The sequence below is a fragment of the Stegodyphus dumicola genome, chromosome 5 (assembly GCF_044657685.1).
Source record: "Stegodyphus dumicola isolate Sdum_Otavi_A_Nest chromosome 5, ASM4465768v1".
Taxonomy (NCBI): Eukaryota; Metazoa; Arthropoda; class Arachnida; order Araneae; family Eresidae; genus Stegodyphus; species Stegodyphus dumicola.
Genome location: NC_140772.1, coordinates 102,608,663 through 102,626,841, shown reverse-complemented (window position 1 = coordinate 102,626,841; position 18,179 = coordinate 102,608,663). Strand labels below are relative to the sequence as shown.

General features: G+C 32.1%; 1 protein-coding gene across 3 annotated transcripts in view; it reads left to right on the top strand.

The window, feature by feature from the left end:
• Positions 1-18,179, top strand: part of LOC118190076 (poly [ADP-ribose] polymerase tankyrase-like) — a 346,106-nt gene that overhangs the window by 218,618 nt on the left and 109,309 nt on the right. For all 3 annotated transcript variants that reach the window (XM_085816925.1, XM_085816923.1, XM_085816924.1), the window contains 8 exons: positions 4,243-4,362; positions 4,455-4,604; positions 4,995-5,108; positions 6,027-6,068; positions 6,226-6,286; positions 7,387-7,547; positions 13,645-13,718; positions 16,844-16,962. In XM_085816925.1, coding sequence (XP_085673051.1) covers positions 4,243-4,362; positions 4,455-4,604; positions 4,995-5,108; positions 6,027-6,068; positions 6,226-6,286; positions 7,387-7,547; positions 13,645-13,718; positions 16,844-16,962 — 841 coding nt within the window. The remainder of the gene's footprint in view (positions 1-4,242; positions 4,363-4,454; positions 4,605-4,994; positions 5,109-6,026; positions 6,069-6,225; positions 6,287-7,386; positions 7,548-13,644; positions 13,719-16,843; positions 16,963-18,179) is intronic.

The window sequence follows — 18,179 nt, the reverse complement described above, 5'->3', positions numbered from 1 at the left end:
AAGGCAAAAATGTCATGCTACAAAATATCGTGGGAGAAAACATCGCAGTTCTAAAACATCGTCGCCGAAAATAAAGCGGTTAAAAAACTTCGCAGTTTAAAAACATCGTCGTCGAAAATATCGTGGTAAAAAATAAAGTATCTACAAATCATCGCATGACGATAACATCGCAGACATGCTTCTTTCAGGCTTTAATAACTGTAAATGGATATTCCCATAATGATTTGTGATCGCAAGATGGAAAGAAGGATAATTTTTACTTTCATACTTTTTATTAACTAATAAATTTTTGCTGAGAAAATAAGAATGAAACTTAAGCATAGAACATTAATGCAACTTATAGCACTTAATAGAATTTTAAACCGACATAGTTAACTAACAAAGGCCATTAATAAATCATTTTTATAAAGTTTTTACTGGTAATTTTTCATGAAAAGTATAATCTATAATTTGCATTTAATTTTTTATGCTTAAGTTTCCTTCTTACTTTTTCAGCAAACTTTTATTAGTTAATAAAATATGTGAAAATAAAAATTATCCTTCTTTACATACTGCGCTCACAAATCATTATGGGAATATCCATTTACAATAATTAAAACCTGAAAAAAGCATGTCTGCGAAGTTATCGTCATGCGATTTGTATATACTTTATTTTTTACCACGATATTTTCGATGACGATGTTTTTAAACTGCAAAGTTTTTTAACCGCTTTATTTTCGACAACGATGTTTTGTAGCACGATGTTTTGTATCACGACGTTTTCGCCTTGTGTTGTTTTCGTCTGCGATGTTTTTGCCGCAATGTTATCGGCGGACACCTCTTTGAACACAGTAATCGCCTCTGTGGTCCACGTGAATGTAGTGTTTCTTTCTGTTTGAAAACCAACAAGGGTTCAACTATTTTCGCAAAGTATTTGATGAATTCTCTATAATATGAGCACATGCCCAAAAAGGATGGTAATTTTTTGGCGGTATTAGGACATGGGTAACTCTTAATTGCTAATATTTTAGAATTTTCGGTCTCTCAATTCCTTTTTTCAAGATTGTATACCCGAGATATCTCAGTTATGTTGCCGCAAATTTGCATTTATTCAGATTCACCGTGAGGCTGGCTTCATTTAATAATGTGAAATCTTGCTCCAGATGTTTAGTATGTTTGTCTATCATTTCGCTCGTCACAGTATCATCTAAATAGTACTTTTGCATAAGACGGGTCTTAATACGATAGCCATGACATTCTGGAATGTAACTTGAGCTCCTCTTAAGCCAGACAGCATTCCGAGAAAGGCATACACTCTTGACTTCATTATACGAGGGTTGGAACTTTAATAGTGGCAACTATTTATTTACAAGTAACACAAAAGTGATTCATGTCACCATGTTTTACAGTCCTTCAATATAGTCGCCAGCATTGTGTACAACCCGTTTTCAACGATGTGGAAGTCTCAGAATACCTGTAGCAGCGCCTGTTTTGTTGATAGTTTGAATGGATTGGTCTACTGCCGCAAGAATCTCAGGAACAGTTTGGAAGCGAGTGCCACGAAGTGGCTCCTTCATCTTAGGAATTAAGTCATAGTCACAAGGGCTTAGATCTGGAGAGTATGGTGGATGGTAAAGCACTCCCCAGCACCATCACTTGAACAAATCAGTCACAGCTTGCGCTGCATGCGGCCGAGCATTGTCATGCAAAATGAGAGGAGCATTCTGCAGAAAGTGTCGTCGTTTTTATCTCAAAGCTGGTCGGAGATTGTGCTCCAAAAACTAGCAGTAATACTGTGCAGTGACGGTCTGCTGTGGGGGAACGGTATGCGTTAGGATGACACCATCACAGTCGTACACGAGAATCACCATAACTTTCACATTGCTGGAGTTTTGACGAAATTGCAAACGTCGTGTTGACGCCATTCGTTTGATTGGCGTTTCAGTTCTGGATGGTACGATCAGGCCGAAGTCTCATCCAGCATAATGATATGGCGTAAAAAAGCATCTCCTTCGCGCTCATAGTGCTCCAGGTGGGTTCGGGCAGCATTGTATCATAGCCATTTCTGCTTTTCCGTCAATTGATGTGGAACCCACCGTGAAGCAATTTTTCTCATGAACAGCCATTCCTTCAGAATGTGCAGCACAGTCGTATGCACTAATCCTGTTTATCCGGCCAGCTGACATATCGTTTGGCGGCGATCACTGGCCATTAGTGCGGCAACAGCCTGCACGTCTGCATCGCTGACACTCAAGACGACTTGGCCGCAGCATGTCTGCCACGTTTTGGAGTCCTTCATTGAATGCTTTCACCCATATTGCAATTCTGTAAAGCAATGCAGATTCCCCGCAAGCCACTTGAAGCCCTTGATGACACTGTCGTGCTGTACGACCTCTGGCACATTCAATTCTTATCCAACATCATCGTTCTTGTTTTGAAAACATCCTGCCAACACTTACTTTAGACCGCGAGCTAATACAAGGATCCATTCTTCTCGTCACTCCGCATGCGCATGACGTAACCAGGACGAGTCTTTTTGCTGAGAGGTAAGGTAAATATGTAGTTTACATGTGGTATACGCGATATTCTTTGGTTTTGTTGCGTAGCGTTTTTTCAGCTGTGTTGCCACTATTAAAGTTCCAACCCTCGTAAAAGCTGTTTTCTGGCCAAGTCCTCAGGTGTTACTGCAAGTTGAAAGTAACCTGATGTCAGGTTTAGTGTAATCATATGCTTAGTAGATCAGATTTTTCTAATTATTTCATCAGTTATCGAGAGGGGATACTCGGGATATTTATACTATTCACTTTACAGTAATCAACGGCGAACCTCCATGAATTCGGATCTGACAATGGGAGGCTGTTTTTCTTTCTACATAAAACTACTGGTCGTAGGAGCTGCTACTCGCCACAATTATTTTATTCTCCAGCATTTTCTTAATATGCTGTTATAATATCTCCTCCTTTACTTGGTCATACTGATACGGCTTAGACTGGACTGGGGGGGGGCATGTCCAGAATTAATTTCATTCTGCTTAGCCTGATAGAAACCATATTTCTCATCGAACAATTTGCCAAAAAAAAAAAGGTCCAGAAGATACTCACAGGAAACCAAATTAGGTCATACCATCTTCATTACATCCAGTTTTTTGAGCCTGAGGTTTATCCACTCCGGAGGATGTTTGCTACATGGTCACATTTTCCTGCATCTATATTGTTCATGGATGAAGGTTACTTCACACATGAGGAAGCTTTCAATGAGCATAACGCCCGTGGCTTTGGAAAACCCTCATTGTATGCAACCATGTGCAGCTCAAGACCATTTCTTGTTCAATGTTTAGGTTGGCATTCTTGGAGACTACTTCATTGGACCGTACCTTTTGCCCAGTCCTTTTGGACGGTAGGACATACCTGATCTTTTTGCAACATGTCCTGCCCAATCTTCTTGGCGCAGCACATATTCCTCCGTCGTTGTGGCGCTCCAGCATGTCCTTGTGGTATCAGCATGATGGCACTCGTCCACATAACATGGTTGACATCTATGACTCCTCGATGTAACCTTTGGACAGTGGTGAATAGGTCATGGCGGCCTTGTTAATTGGTCTACTGGGCCTATCGCGCATGAACTTCTTTTGGGGTCACATGAAGAGTTTGGTGTATGAGACACCCGTATCTTCAGTTCGACCTCATTGCTTGAAGATCCGTAGCTCCAGGGAGGATACGTGACATGCCAAGAATCTTCCAGAATGTAAGGAATTCCACGCAGTGCTGCTGTCAGGCGTGCCACATGGCTTCTGGTCATAATTTCGGACACCTATTGTGGTACAACCTTTCAGTAAAATGTTTTCTGTCCCATTAATGTGTTGCTGTTTCTGTTTTTTTTCTCTGCTTCTTTGTATAGCTCGCAACTATGGCATTTTTGACTTTGCATTCTTATGTGACTCCGAGTCATATCTGTACTCCTACACAATTAATTCAACTGTTTATTTAAAAGATTAAAATAAATTTAAAATAATAAATAATAAATTTTTTAGACTAGAATATTTAAAAAAAGGGGGAAAAGTGCTGCAGTATTCTCACTAGTTATCTTTTGTTGAATTTCATAAATAAGCTAGAGTCTCTAATTTATAGGATACTGAGCATGATAAAATCAAATTTAAATAGGTGACATCATGTTAGTAGCATTTGATTATAAATAGTTTTGCAAAATTTTTTATGAAAATGTCAGCGTTTTTTATTATTATTTTTAATCCACGTTTTCCGTTAGGCTCAACAAGAACATGATGCTTTAATTCAAGAAATAACTAAATTGCTCCTAGATCATGGATGTGATCCTATGGTGAAAAATAAGGAAGGAGAATCACCGTTCAATCTTGCTGTAAAAGAGGTTTGTAATTGCAACATCAGATATTTTTTTATTGTCTTCTTTTTCTGTATTTATATACTCCAGAAATATTTAATTTCCCTTTTTTTTATTAGGGTTGTCTTCTTTTGGTGAAAATGTTCCTGGATGCTGGTTGTGAATTAAATCTGGATGTTAGTCAGTCTGGTGATAATATTCTACATTATCTAGTTACTCATGCTCGAAACAGAAAAGTGGAGCCAATGCTGCAAGCCATATTAAATGCTGTAAGAAATTAAAATATATTAAATACCATATGTTTTTATCATTGTTACACTTTTATCTTTTTATATTTGGAAGCGATTAAATCTTTCATAGTAAACTTCATATTGAAGAATAATCCATCCATTCATGAGTTCTAATTTTTCTATGATGTTAGTTTTAATAAGTTTCATTGTATTATAATTTTTAGTTTGTGTGAGACATTCCATGATTAAAAACCAGATGTCTTATTTGAAGTTCTAATTCATATTTTCTGTGTGAAAGACATATTTTATGTATAAAAGTGCATATAAAAAAGAAAAAAAATATCTGCAGAAGTTGTATATTTTTATTTTGTAAAATAGCATGCAGCATTTTTAACAAAATCATTGAAACATAAAATTTCGGCCCTTTAGAAATGCAGTAATCCAGAAACAACACCACACCAGCTACTTTGTCAAATGGCCAAGATGTATAATAAAAATGGACACACCCCTCTTCTTCAAACTCTCAGTACTTTAGGAAGCTGTGTAAGTATAGTGATTAAGATGCATTCTTAAAGTATATTAGCTGTGTTCAAACAAAACTTTACATATTAATACTTGATTTACTTTCTTCTTGGTTAATTGAAAAAATTATAGTAATATTGAATTAAAAGAAAGCAACTATCAAAATTTCTTGATGATCTGGAAATTTTAAGTTAAATAAAATTTAACAGAAAGATATCTTTGGTAATATTTTAATCAGAAATTCTTATATAAGTATTCCTTATCCTTTTTTTTTTAAAGTTCAATAACTTAAAGACTCTGCATCAAAAACATTTTTTTATTGTATGTCAGATCTTTATCATCACTGCAATTATTACTTATGGTGTAGGAGATTTGCTTATAAATAATTTACTGATTAGATTAGATTTTAACTGATTAGAATGTAATGGAATTTTTGCTATGACTGAAAAATTTATTCTGTTAAATAGTTCATCAGCATTATAAGCACTGAATTATTATATTTAATCATTTTTCTGCTAATGTTAATGATTAGCATTAGCAGCTACTGTTAATGATTTTTCTGAATTATTATATTCAATTCATTTTTTAATGGATTTAGTTATTCTTGTTTGCAAATATTTATTCAATTTTTGTCATGCAAGATAATTAAGGTTTCTGAATTAAATTTAATTCTTTGTGGTTGTATGCAAGTTTTTTTTCTTTTTCTTTTTTTTTTTTTTTAATTAAGGAAAAAATTTTAAAATACATGAAGTGTATATATATATATGAACTCATACACATCCGTGTATGTATATAACCAGTAATTTTGGAAGAATTCTTTGATGTCTATGCAAAAAACTTTTTACTGTGCTCTGAAATTATTTTTCCATTCCATGCAACAATAATATAGGTATGTAATTCTCTTTTTTTTTTTTTTTTTTTTGCTTGTTTGTTATTTAGCATGATGAAGAGAGTCAAAATAGATTGCTGACATTTACTAAGGTAAGAAATTAAGTGTTTTCATATGAATTTAAGTTTTTATCATTTAAAATTATAATTAATAAAATGAGTAACAGAATTAATGAAATGCAAGCTTTTGCATAGAAAGTATATGAAATATACTTAAATAAATGAAAATTCTCATGAAAGTTTTGAACAGTTTTTGTTAGATGAATTGGGAGCGGATGTTTCTGCACCTTGTAAAGATGAAAATGGAAAAGGTATGTACCTGTATTTCAAATTTTTTTAAATATGCCTCTTCTATTTGTTTATTTTATTGAAATGTTATTTTTAGCCCAAAAGGGCTACTAGTCTCGAAACTGCATTTTGCATCAAATTGCTCTTCAGATTGTTACCACCAAGTATCATCCTCTATTATATTTAAAGAAATTAAATAATGAAGAATCTACATGAATGCATGTATGTTTTTCGCATTGTAAAAAAACAACAGTAACTTGAGCCATCAAATTTTGAATAATGTGCCCTTCACCCAAATATGGGCACCTTGAAGCCCGAATTTTGAATTTTTGTTCTCTGTTACATATTTTGTTAAATTTAAAAAAAATAATAAAATAAAAAAATAAAAATCTGAAAGGTTTTAAATGTTAAATTACGTCCAAAGGGGCGTTGTTTTAACATTTTGTGTGTTACCATTATTTATTAAATATCATGTTCTTCTAAAACCATAAAATTCAGTTTAAGAGCAATATCACAAAGTAGTTTTAAATCGAGCCTATCTTTAGAATTTCTGAAACAGTCTCGTGCGCTGGAGATAATAATGTTTTTCCCTGTACACCGTTGCCATTGCTCGCTTTGAAATCCTTGAGTTTGTTAATCAAAAGTTAAAGTCATTAAAGTTTTACAAAATATGAAATCGATAATAAAACAAATTCAAAATTTCAAATTTGTGCTGCCACATGCCCATATTCGCAGTTGGATTACATCATTCAAAATTTGATGGCTGTATGTACTGTTGTTTTATCACAATGCAAGAAATATACATACATTTATGCAGATTTTTCATTATTTAATCTGTTCAAATATAATACATATTGTTTCAACAGGTTAAAAAGTGAAATGGACATTTATAGTGAACCACTGTATGGAATTAAACATTTTTATCTTCACTGCATAAGCCTTTCTATCAGAAATTCTAAAGATACCCTCGCTATTTTTAAATATTTAGCTAAAATGCTCTCAAAAATGTGTATGCGGAAAGAAAAAAAGGCCCCTTCTGGCGTAATATAAAATATGAAAGTTTTTAGATTTAATGTATTTATTTTTTATTTTATGATTAATTTTTTCTCTTCTTGTTTTTCAGATACTTCTTATTCTTTGCATCTTGCAACAAAATGTACTGGTGGCCGTGTTATTGAAGTACTGTTGGCTCATAAACCACCCTTAAATTGTTTTGATGATAAAGGTCAAACACCCTTAGTTCTTGCAGTCAAAGAAGAAAATACTGAAGCTGTAGAAGCATTGGTAAGTCAATCTGTACTAAGGATTTTCAGAATAGATTTGTGAATTGTTTTAATACATTTAAAAGTCGTTAATACGGACACCCATAAACCGGAATGATCTATAATCCGAACCTCAAAGCTACAAACTTTCTGCGCATGCGTCAAGCGCATAAATACCTTTACTACTGACGCATACAGCTGACACATGCGTAAGACCTTTACGGCTGCGAATATGCGTTTGTGCAAAATACGTTTACGAATGCACATTTAATGTATAACGGATGGTATAAGCTAAGCTAAAATTATGTAATTCAGTTAATGTTGCAGATTGTGTTGTTCCTTAATCTTCGAATTGGATTTGGCTTATTATTTTTTGCAGACGGTTAGAGCAATTTTATAAAAGTAAGCTTGAACTTTCGATTATGACAAATAGAATTTCCGATATGTATTTACTAATATGTAAAGGATCTACAAAGCGAAAGTATGTTTAAAAGTCCATTAAACAAAAAGTGGAATTGCTGCAAAAAATGGATAAAGGCATATCCTTCGTTTCTCAAACCATTCCGAAATCTGCGGCCCAGGGGGGGACGCCGCGGCGCACAATGAATTGGAAATTAATCTGTCAGCACTATCCTTATCTTCAGGGCAGATGTTTTTATTTTATTTCGCTTATAATTCCTTACTAAATGTAGTATTTCATCTCAATGTACTCCGTCTTTGATATGATTTAAATCAAATTCTTTGTTATTATAATTCGCTTCCGATAGCGAAGAAAGTGACAGAGGTTATTGAAAACGAAAAAATTTCGATTGACAAATTAGTCGGTATTCTCGACTACAGCAATTATAGGACTTGGACAGCGGAACTTTGTAACTAAACAAGAAATTATGTCTGTTTATAGAATGTATTATCTTATAAAAAACGAAGCAACTTAAACAACTTACATTGAAAGAAATGTTTAATAAAGTAAACAAATAAATATTAAGCTGCTTTTTTTTTTTTTTTTTTTTTTTTTTTGTAAATTTTGATACCCTTCTTTATTTCATAAATTACGGTTTCATATTTTTAATTTTATAATTTCTGCATGCCATCTTACCAGATTTAAACTGATGATCTATAATCTAGAAAAATCGATAATCCGGAATCGCTGAAGTCCCGATGAGTCCGGATTAACGACTTTTGACTGTATAACATTCATTGTACATGCACTGTTATCAGTAATTGATGTAAGAAATATCAGTAATTGATATAATTTTGTCATATGAAAAATCATGTCTAAAGCACGAAAAGACATAGCTTAAATGACAGTTGCTTCAATTTTGTGATAAGCTTAAAATTCAGAATGAACATCCCTTGTATGCTTTAAAAAGTTTATCCTTTTTTTCTTATTTATTTATTTTCCCTGTATATTATGCTTTTTGTGTGGGAATATAAACATTTTGTAATATTTTCAAATTGCTTCTAATAGGAAGTTTTTTCCTCATAGCTTATGGGACTCGCTCATTCTCTTTATGTGAATCAGTTCCCTTATTTTCCAGTATGTTCACTGTCACAATTTTCTGCTGAAGTGTGTTTAAAGATCTGGAACTGTACCAGTTTTAACATTCTGTAAATCAGCTAATCCTATAATGTCATCATGTTTGAGTCTTAAAAAGGAATGAAGAGGTGATTGTCACTTTCCAAAATGTCGGTTCATTATCTTTTTTAAAAATTTTATATTAGAAAAATAAATATATCATTCGGGGATTGCATAAATTTTAGCCTATGTAAAGTAAGAAGTCAAATTTCTTGTCTTCCAGTCATTTTGTTATATGCTTTATTTTTAACTCACGCCATGCACTATGAATAGTTGGGTGATTTCTCATTCTGTAAAATATCAATATATAAACTGTTAATATATTGGAGACCATCCTGAAGCATGCATGTTCTCTGTGTCTCACATGATTGCATACTAGCTGATATTGTTCCCAGACATTTCACTTGACCAGTTTGTGGCAGATAAATGCCAATAGGAATCTGCCACTTCGGTGAGGATCAGGAGAGGGGAGATCAGCACTAAACTCTAAAGAGGAGCTTGGGTTAATCTTAGCCTACCTAGGTCTGCCAGTTCCGCAATTTCATAGAATTTGCACTGAAGAAAATGTTGTATATGACTTTAATATCCTATCTCTGTTCAGCTAGTTAAGTGATGCCAACTGCCATCCCATTGGCCTGAGTTTGAGTCTTGAAGAAGGCATGGGTGATTGTAAGCACATTTGCCTATCCATCAAGGAAGCACTTAAAATACACAGCAAGCCAGAAGTCTTTTCGAAGGTTGGTAGTAGAGACAATGTGCTCCTTCAAAATTAGGACAGAACTCCACAGTTAGTGTGGGGGGGGTTACCTGTACAACCAGTGGTGAAATTATGTTATCCTCCCACTTCTACCTGTACCTGCAGTGTCCTGTCTGGAGATTAATATCAGTATTGTCTGATGTAGTGTGTGGGGAAATTCATTGTGAGCAGGAAAGAGCATGCTTAATGAGATACATTCTTTTCACTTATATCTTTTCTTTTTCAGTTCTCGTATTATCTTTTATGCAATGAAAATTGGTAGTGCATTTGTGCAGCCATCGTGTGCAACAGTATTACAGAACAATGTTAGGTTAGTTAACATACCAAGTTTTTAGGTATGCTAAATATAGCTGGATTCTGAAAATCATGCAAATATTTAATTTGGTAAAAGTCTAAAATCTGGAATGATCTAATATCTGGACAATTTGCTTACCTTCCCCCTTCCTTTCTCATAAAAAGTGGGAAGATATTAGATTCTGAAAGTAACATCTCCCTTAAGTATTTCCTTAATGTCTGATGCATGTGCTCATAATAAAGTATATGAAAGTTCTTAATTTCAGTTCAGCATTAAACAAAACATCTCCATGTTGAATAGACGCAATCATTTATTAGCTTACATCCGTATAATTAAAAATTTATTTCCTCGCAATATCTGAAGTACAATTCTAAATGCTGAAAGTATCACTACTGATAATGAAGAAAGTGATAAAGAGGCTGCTGAGAATGGAAAAATTTCAATTGACAATTTAATGAGAATACTTGACTTAGCTGTTACAAGATTTCATTAATTTCTATATGTCATCTTTTTGCTTTTCCTCCAGTTTCTGACGAAGTCAGACAAGGTCCAAAAGACCATTGATTCTAAGAAAGTCTAGCACAAGGAGGGGATTGGAGTAAATATCTTCCCTAGAGAGGCCCAAAGAGTTTAACATGTGCTCGCCAGATGCCTGATGCTCTCAGCTTTTGGAGCATGTGGCAAAGATTTTCATGCCTTCCTTGAAAGGCATCTTACTAAATTGAAAGTTATGATCTAAGATCTGAAAAATTACGGAATCATGAATGAATCTGGACTGAACTTTGTACTGTATTTATAATATGTAGTTACTTGTATATATATATATATATATTTAAAAAAAAAAAAAAAAAACCTTGAAATGCATTTTTAAGAATAGCAGAATAAGTATCTAGTCCCTAGACTTATTTAGTAGTGAACTGTAAATCTTGCAGCATAATTTGTGCTTTTAGAAAATTACTAGCATCCATTTTTGTTTATTAAAGCATTCTAATATGACTATTTGAATTTATGTTTTTGTTCTGATTCTTAAGTACAGTGAGTGTTCATACATTTGTAGAAAAATTTTAGGGCCATTTAATTAGTATTTAAAATGGAAAGATTTCTGTAAATATTTGATCTTGTAATTATTTTCTAATATATAAGCCTGCATTGCGAATGCCATGATAGAAGGTCTTTTTTAAAAATTTCCAGGGGTATTGATTTCCACTCCTCTTTCACTGCTTTCTTGAGTCCATCAGTTTGGGTGGGTTTGCTCTTAGAAAGAGCTCTTTCAAGAGACCAAAGACACAAGAGTGCATAGGTGAAATATCAAAAGACTTTGCAGAGTATGTGTAAAATGTATATATGCAATATCTGTATCAGTCTTCATTTCGTCAAGGAGTGCAGCAGTACTTTTCAAAATAAGACTTGCTGCTTTGTCTGGATGAAGTTTCACTCTTTGAAAGATATTGGGATAAAGAAATGGTTCCCACCGCCTTAATACTCGGCATAAATTTTTCGTGATGTGTACTGAATTGATTTTAACATTTTTCTCTCCTCTTATTTTTAAAATAATCCTTCATGTATGATGTAAAATGTTATATAATTTATTTTTAAAGTAAATCTGTTAATAAGAGAATCCCACAACAGTCATAAATCTGTTTCTTTGCCCATTGACGGAACCAAAATTTGTACATTATTTTTCTCTTCCATTTACTATCTCTTTTTGTTGCCGTTATTTAGGTAAATCCATGTTTCATCAAGGGTTACAAAGTACTTCTATTTATGTCCTGCTAGGTAGTTTTCATACAGTGTTCTCTGTTGAGCCACTTGCATTGAGAAAAGCTAATAACATTATGTTTTTTAGCTTTTTTATGTTGAAAATTTTGTCCTTTTTTTAATTTATTGCTGCTGCTTTTAAATGGCAAGCATAATATCTGTTGGGGGATAACTGAAGCAGAAAATAAATGCTGTCAGCACTTACCTGTAATGATAAACCTCTTTTATAAGATAAAGTCAGAAACAATTAAATACATAGTCACTTGTCTTATACAAAATAGAAAAACTGATATTACAACTTATTGGTTGAAATGTTAAACCTAATGGAGATGGAAAACAGTATTGACAAAACTGATTAAATGTGTTTTAACTTTCTTCCATGGACCCATCATTGAAAATGCATTAATTATATATGAGAGAATGTAGAATGTCCTTGAAAATTGATAGCCTAGTGCTGTGTAGACTGGGAAATATATTTATTTTTCTTATTAAATAAAAATACATTTGAAGTTTTTGAGTTAGGAATTCCCTCTAAAGACTGAAAGATTTTAAGAGATAATTTATTGAACAGCTTTCTAGAATCTTTTGCATTTTTTGCAATGCTATTCCTGCTAGTAATTCCTGTTCTCTAACATCTATTAATGGTCATACTTCAGAATATCTGACTGATTAGTGGAGGAATATATACAGCATTTTCCAGAACTTAAAATCCCCAAAAGGAAGCTACAGTTAGCAATTATATATTTTTAACGTTCTGTCATTGAGAATGTATATAACTTTCTGGAATGTGATTAAATACAAATTAATTTTTAATAAATTATAAAAAAATGTATACTCTTTGTGCTTTGTATTAAAACTATGTTAATGTTCATGTATCGCATTAATTTTCTGAATGATTTTAAAATGTGTTGGACATTTACTACGCAGTAGCTTTTTTTTTTTTTAAATGGGATTGCAGCTACTCCTGGGAATACTTTGATTCTTTGATAGTTTAAGGATTATTGAAAATCAAAAAAATTTAAATAGTAATTGGTAAAAGTGAAACCAAATATATTTTTAGTTTCAAGATGCATTTTTATCTGTGTTAAACACAAATATAAACAAAACAACTGTATATATCATATGCAAATGCACTCAAAGCTAAATTATATGTTCTTATACACTAAAGACTGGTAAAGTGATATAAAACTGTACCTTTTAATTCACATCTTTTAAATCAAATGAGGAGATGCCAGAATATGGATTCTTCATGTAACAATTGTTTTAATGCAACTAATTGCCAAAATTTGCATGGCAGTATTGATTAATCAGTAAAAGGTTGCAATCTTTTTGCACTGTTAGCATTATCGCAAAAACGAGCTTTGTTACTTACCTGTTTGAATTATGACTAAACACTGTTTCTAGCATCTTAAACTTTTCTAATGCAGATTCTATTATACACTGTATTAAATAAAGAATGTAGCAAGTAATGAATTCATTTCAATGAAATTTATTAGTAAAAGAGGGACTGAATTGCTCTTAGTAAATTTTCAACTGTAATAAATAAACGCTGTATCTTTATTGTTTATTTGTATAAGTTTGCAAATCATTGCATTCATAATTGTGTTCTGATTTGTCACAGACCTCTAAAAATTCTGGCTCGGCTTGTGTGGCTGTAATGTAACTGATATGAATGCTATTACTTTAAGTAAAATGTAATGCAGTTTTTGCAAAATGTTTATATTTCTTTTTAGGTTAAAGCTGGAGCAAATGTAAATTTGAAGTCTAATGATAAAGCAAAATTAAGTCCTCTTCTTCTTGCGGCAAAGTGAGTTTAATGCATTATAATAATTTTTTTAGATTTTTTATTTTGAAATAATATTTGGTTTGTTATAATTCTTTAACAGATCTTTTTATATGAGGGCATTTTTAAAGAAGAAATTTTTTAATAAACAAATAAATATTTTTCTTTACCTCAAATCAGTATTAACTGAAAGTATAGGAAGTGCACTTAATAAGATCATGCTTGTCTGTGACTTTTGATAACATTAAGCAATGAAAGAGTATCCTTCAAAATGGGAATGGAATTAAACCAATTTAATATTAGTATAGTTAGAAACATATGAATACTTATTTTTGAAGCATTGTAGTTAGGGGAAAGTTATTAATACTTGATTGATTGCCTACACTTGTTTTTCAAAAGTTAATTTATAAATTGTGCTCCCCCTTTTTTAATCAATTTTATCATCATCATCTTCAAAAAGTTGGATTTGTTTCAGAAAGTGGATGTAGATAGCAAGAACTTGATTTTTTCCATCAATATCTGGCCGAGCGTTAAATATCTCACAATTCATCTTAGTTGGAGATGTTACATTTAGTTGTTCAGTTTCCTTTATTTCGTCATTAAATGGTAACCTGCTTAAACAGTTCTTTATTGTCTTTTATACTATGTGGTTCCAAGACATGTTCAGCAAAGGCAGCATATTCAGAAGTCTAGTTTTCATTGCTAATTCATTTGCTCTTATATCCATATCATGTATAATATATATGACTCGATTACATATCATAATGATAATGTTCTTTCATTGTTGTAATAATCGTTGATTGCGTGGCTGAAAAATGGCTGTGGCAAATATGTTCATTATGTTCAAAAGTGGCACATATGTTATGAACTGTTTAGTTATCAATCGGAAGATGATAGTATTCTTCAGTTTATCCAGTTTCATAGGCCATTCATTAAAAATTGCTGATGTCATTGTTGCCTTTGAATTATATTTCACTGGTAAAGTGTATTTTTTAACCACTGGTAAAGTATTTTTTAAAGCATTATTGATGTTTTTCTCCCCATTATAAAATAATTCTCTCTTTTTTTTACCACATATATTGATGCGAGATAAATTAGTGGCATAGTCTATTGATATTTTATGTCTTTTTGAACTTTCTGTTTTAAATAGATATGTATGTTGAGGTAATGCACTATTCCTTAGCCATGTTTTCTTGACATTGTAAATGTTTTCTGAATAATGCATTGTACAGAAGGTCATTCATTTGACAATCTTTATCTGGCAGACATAAATCAGCTTCTATTCTTCACCATGAAGGCCTGCTTTTCCTTTTCTTCCATTAGCTAGACCAGGCATCTGTTCTGCAAAATAATGTTTCCACATTTTTACTTCTAATTCTTTACCTTTCTGCTGCACGAATAGACTGTCATATCTTTTTCATGAACATTTGTAAACCAAATTTTCAGTTCCTTCTCAACACTTTGGAGATTTTAGTTATACATCCTTTTGATTTTGCTTTAATTTGCAAATAATATCTTCATAAATCTCCAAAATCTTTCTTAAGTGGGCTTGAGATATATTTATCTCATTTATGAGCCGCTAATTCATTTATGGGAGTTGATCGTAGTACTTTAAGAAGTTAATTTTATATCTTAGATGCTCCTTACTAGGCTGCATGATAAAACTGGCTAAACAAAGTTTTTAAAAATTAACACTTTCCAGAATATTTATAAAAATGCAAACCTCGAGCAAGTAAAGAGATATTTTATAGCAAAAAGCCCAGAACTAGAATTGCATTTTGTAATTGGTTAGTTCAGTGTATGTTCTTAGAACTTATAGAGCCGGTTCCTTTGCACATACTTGCCATAAAACAAAATCAAACTGCTTGGCACTTTAGTACCTTACTTAGCTACATTCTATCATTTGGTTACTTTTGCGCTCTTATTTTGAACCTTTTCGGCATAATCTTTTATTTACAACTTTATTGAATTGAAAAAATTCATTGTATAATATTATGAGAGCATTAACCACCTTATTGATGACAATAAATGATGTATTTTTCGTGTTTTCTCATGCAACTAACTAGCTGGGACTTTTGCAAATCGAAAATATCTGAATCATAACATTAAACACAGTCACATTCAATGACGTACTGTATTGCTCTCAATTTCATTGCTATTTAATCTTTTCATTTTTACATATAAGCATCTGTCAGTCAGAAGCTATGCATGGCGATTCTATTGATAAAGCATTCTAGTTTCAGCACATTGAAAAACAGAGGCTTAGAAATATTTTCTCCTTTTGTAAGGATTAGAAATTCATATTTGGTATATGTCATAGAAAATATTTTTGCTTGCTTTGAACACCCTAGCTGCTATTTTGAATTTTGCTCGAAATTTTCAAATGGTAAAGGAGCATGTCTTAGAAAATGCCTTTAAATTTGTGAAAATCTTCATGCAGTTAAATTACTACCCTTGTTATTCACAAGGCATTCCAGGGTGATCATTTTGAAGCCTCATCATTTAAGACTTGTTTCTAGGTTATGTAGAAAAGCATTTCTATTGAACTGAGTTCTGTTCAGATAATGTGAATGTACTTTCTTCAGATCCAGCAGTATTTAGATTTTGCGCTATAATAAGTGTGTACACTACTAATGAGGCAATTTTGCTCAGTGCATGTAGTTAGTTAACTAAAAGTGCAAAAATAAATATCCTTCTTATCAGCCTTTACTAATTGTTTCAGTCAATGGTTTGATCCTTTCTAGAGAAATTTTGTTAATTGAAGGCCTGCTAGAAACTGAAGCTATTATATTAAGCTAAGTCATATATTTATGCAAGATAGTTATTTGAATAACAATGTTTCAAATACTGTTTATATTTTTGTAATAATAACAGCATTATTTCCGGTAAATTGAGAAATTTAATCATATTATGTAGATGTCTTATGTCAGGTAGGTATATTTTCTTTTGGGAAGAGTACGTATTTAACAATATTGATATGTCTGGTTTTAAAAATGGGACTAATGTGGACATTTTAAGTGCTCATTAATATTTTATTGTTTTTGTTTAACTGTTCTAATTTTTCACCTAAAAACATATTGTATATTTGTATACTCCGATCCTAAATAGTTGCTGAACATATCTTTTATTCTTTATTAATTTTTCAACAGAAATCCCAAACTTGGGAACATTGTTCAACTCCTTGTTCATAATAAAGCAGATGTAAAAGAAACTGATCCAAAAAATAAAAATACAGCTTTGCATTATGTTGTCAGTGGACGAGCTGCAAGTAAGCAAAATTGTAGAACTCATTTAATAAGATGTTCAGATTGTATAAGTATTTTGTTTATTATTATTCATCAACAAATACCCTATATTTCTCTTTAAATATTTTACTGCAATTGTATTTACATATGCTATTGTTTTGAGAAAGTAGAGGATATAAATTTAAATTGTTTAACATATCTTGGAACATTATTTGATATTATGCATTTATTTTTATAAAGTTCTGAGCACTCTGTATATCCTACCTCATGAAAAGAAGGATTACTTTAATGATAATATAAGAAGTTCAGAAGCTCTGATTATTTTTTTGTTCTATTATGTGTAAAAATACTTCCACCCATTTTTAGAAATAAGTACGGGGTTGCCATGCTACCGGAAAAAGTCAGCGAATGTAAATATTTTAGTCAAAATCTGGGAAAGTCATCGAATTTCATAGGGCAATCCTCCAAACAAGAGATTTTTATGCCAGTGTTGTAAACAATCTCTTTACTGGCGAGTTATGTATAGTGTGAGTATCATTCGGACAGCTGGCGTAGAGCCGATTTTTGCAGCTCTAATAAGATTGTCTTTTAGAAAGGCAAAGCAAGTTTCCAGTAACCTCGAAAATCGAGAGATTTGCATGCCCATGTGCAGTGCATGTTGAACAAAAGAAAATACGTTCCTATTAATTTAGTTTAATATCACGCTGAATAACAATCAAAAACAAAAATTTAACATTAAGAAACAGTGTAAATTAAAAAAAACTTTTTGCAGTACTGGTTTCGATAGTTTTTTAACTACTTTCTTCGGCTGCTCTAAATGTAAATGAACCAAATAAAGGTGAAGGATGATAAGGATAGAGATAAGAAAAAGTGGACAGAAGTTAAGCTAAGAAAATTTCTTTAAAGGCTGAAGGGTAAAGATAGATTGGCAATATAATGACATACTATCACAAAATTTAATGCACATATTTTTTGCTTATGTATGCTCCTAAATAAAAATGAAATATTTGAATTTACTTTAAAATACCATTAAATAGATTTCATTCTTTTGTTTAGCTGCAAAATATTTGCAGAAACATATTTTAATCCAGAATGGGCAGATTCTAATCTCAATATTCAGTGGAGAAAACAACTCCTATTATAGTTATAATAGTAATGCTTTAGGGATTATACATACTCTCTCTCTCTCTCTCTCTCTGTGTATATATATATATATATGTCATATGTAATTGGCAAAATT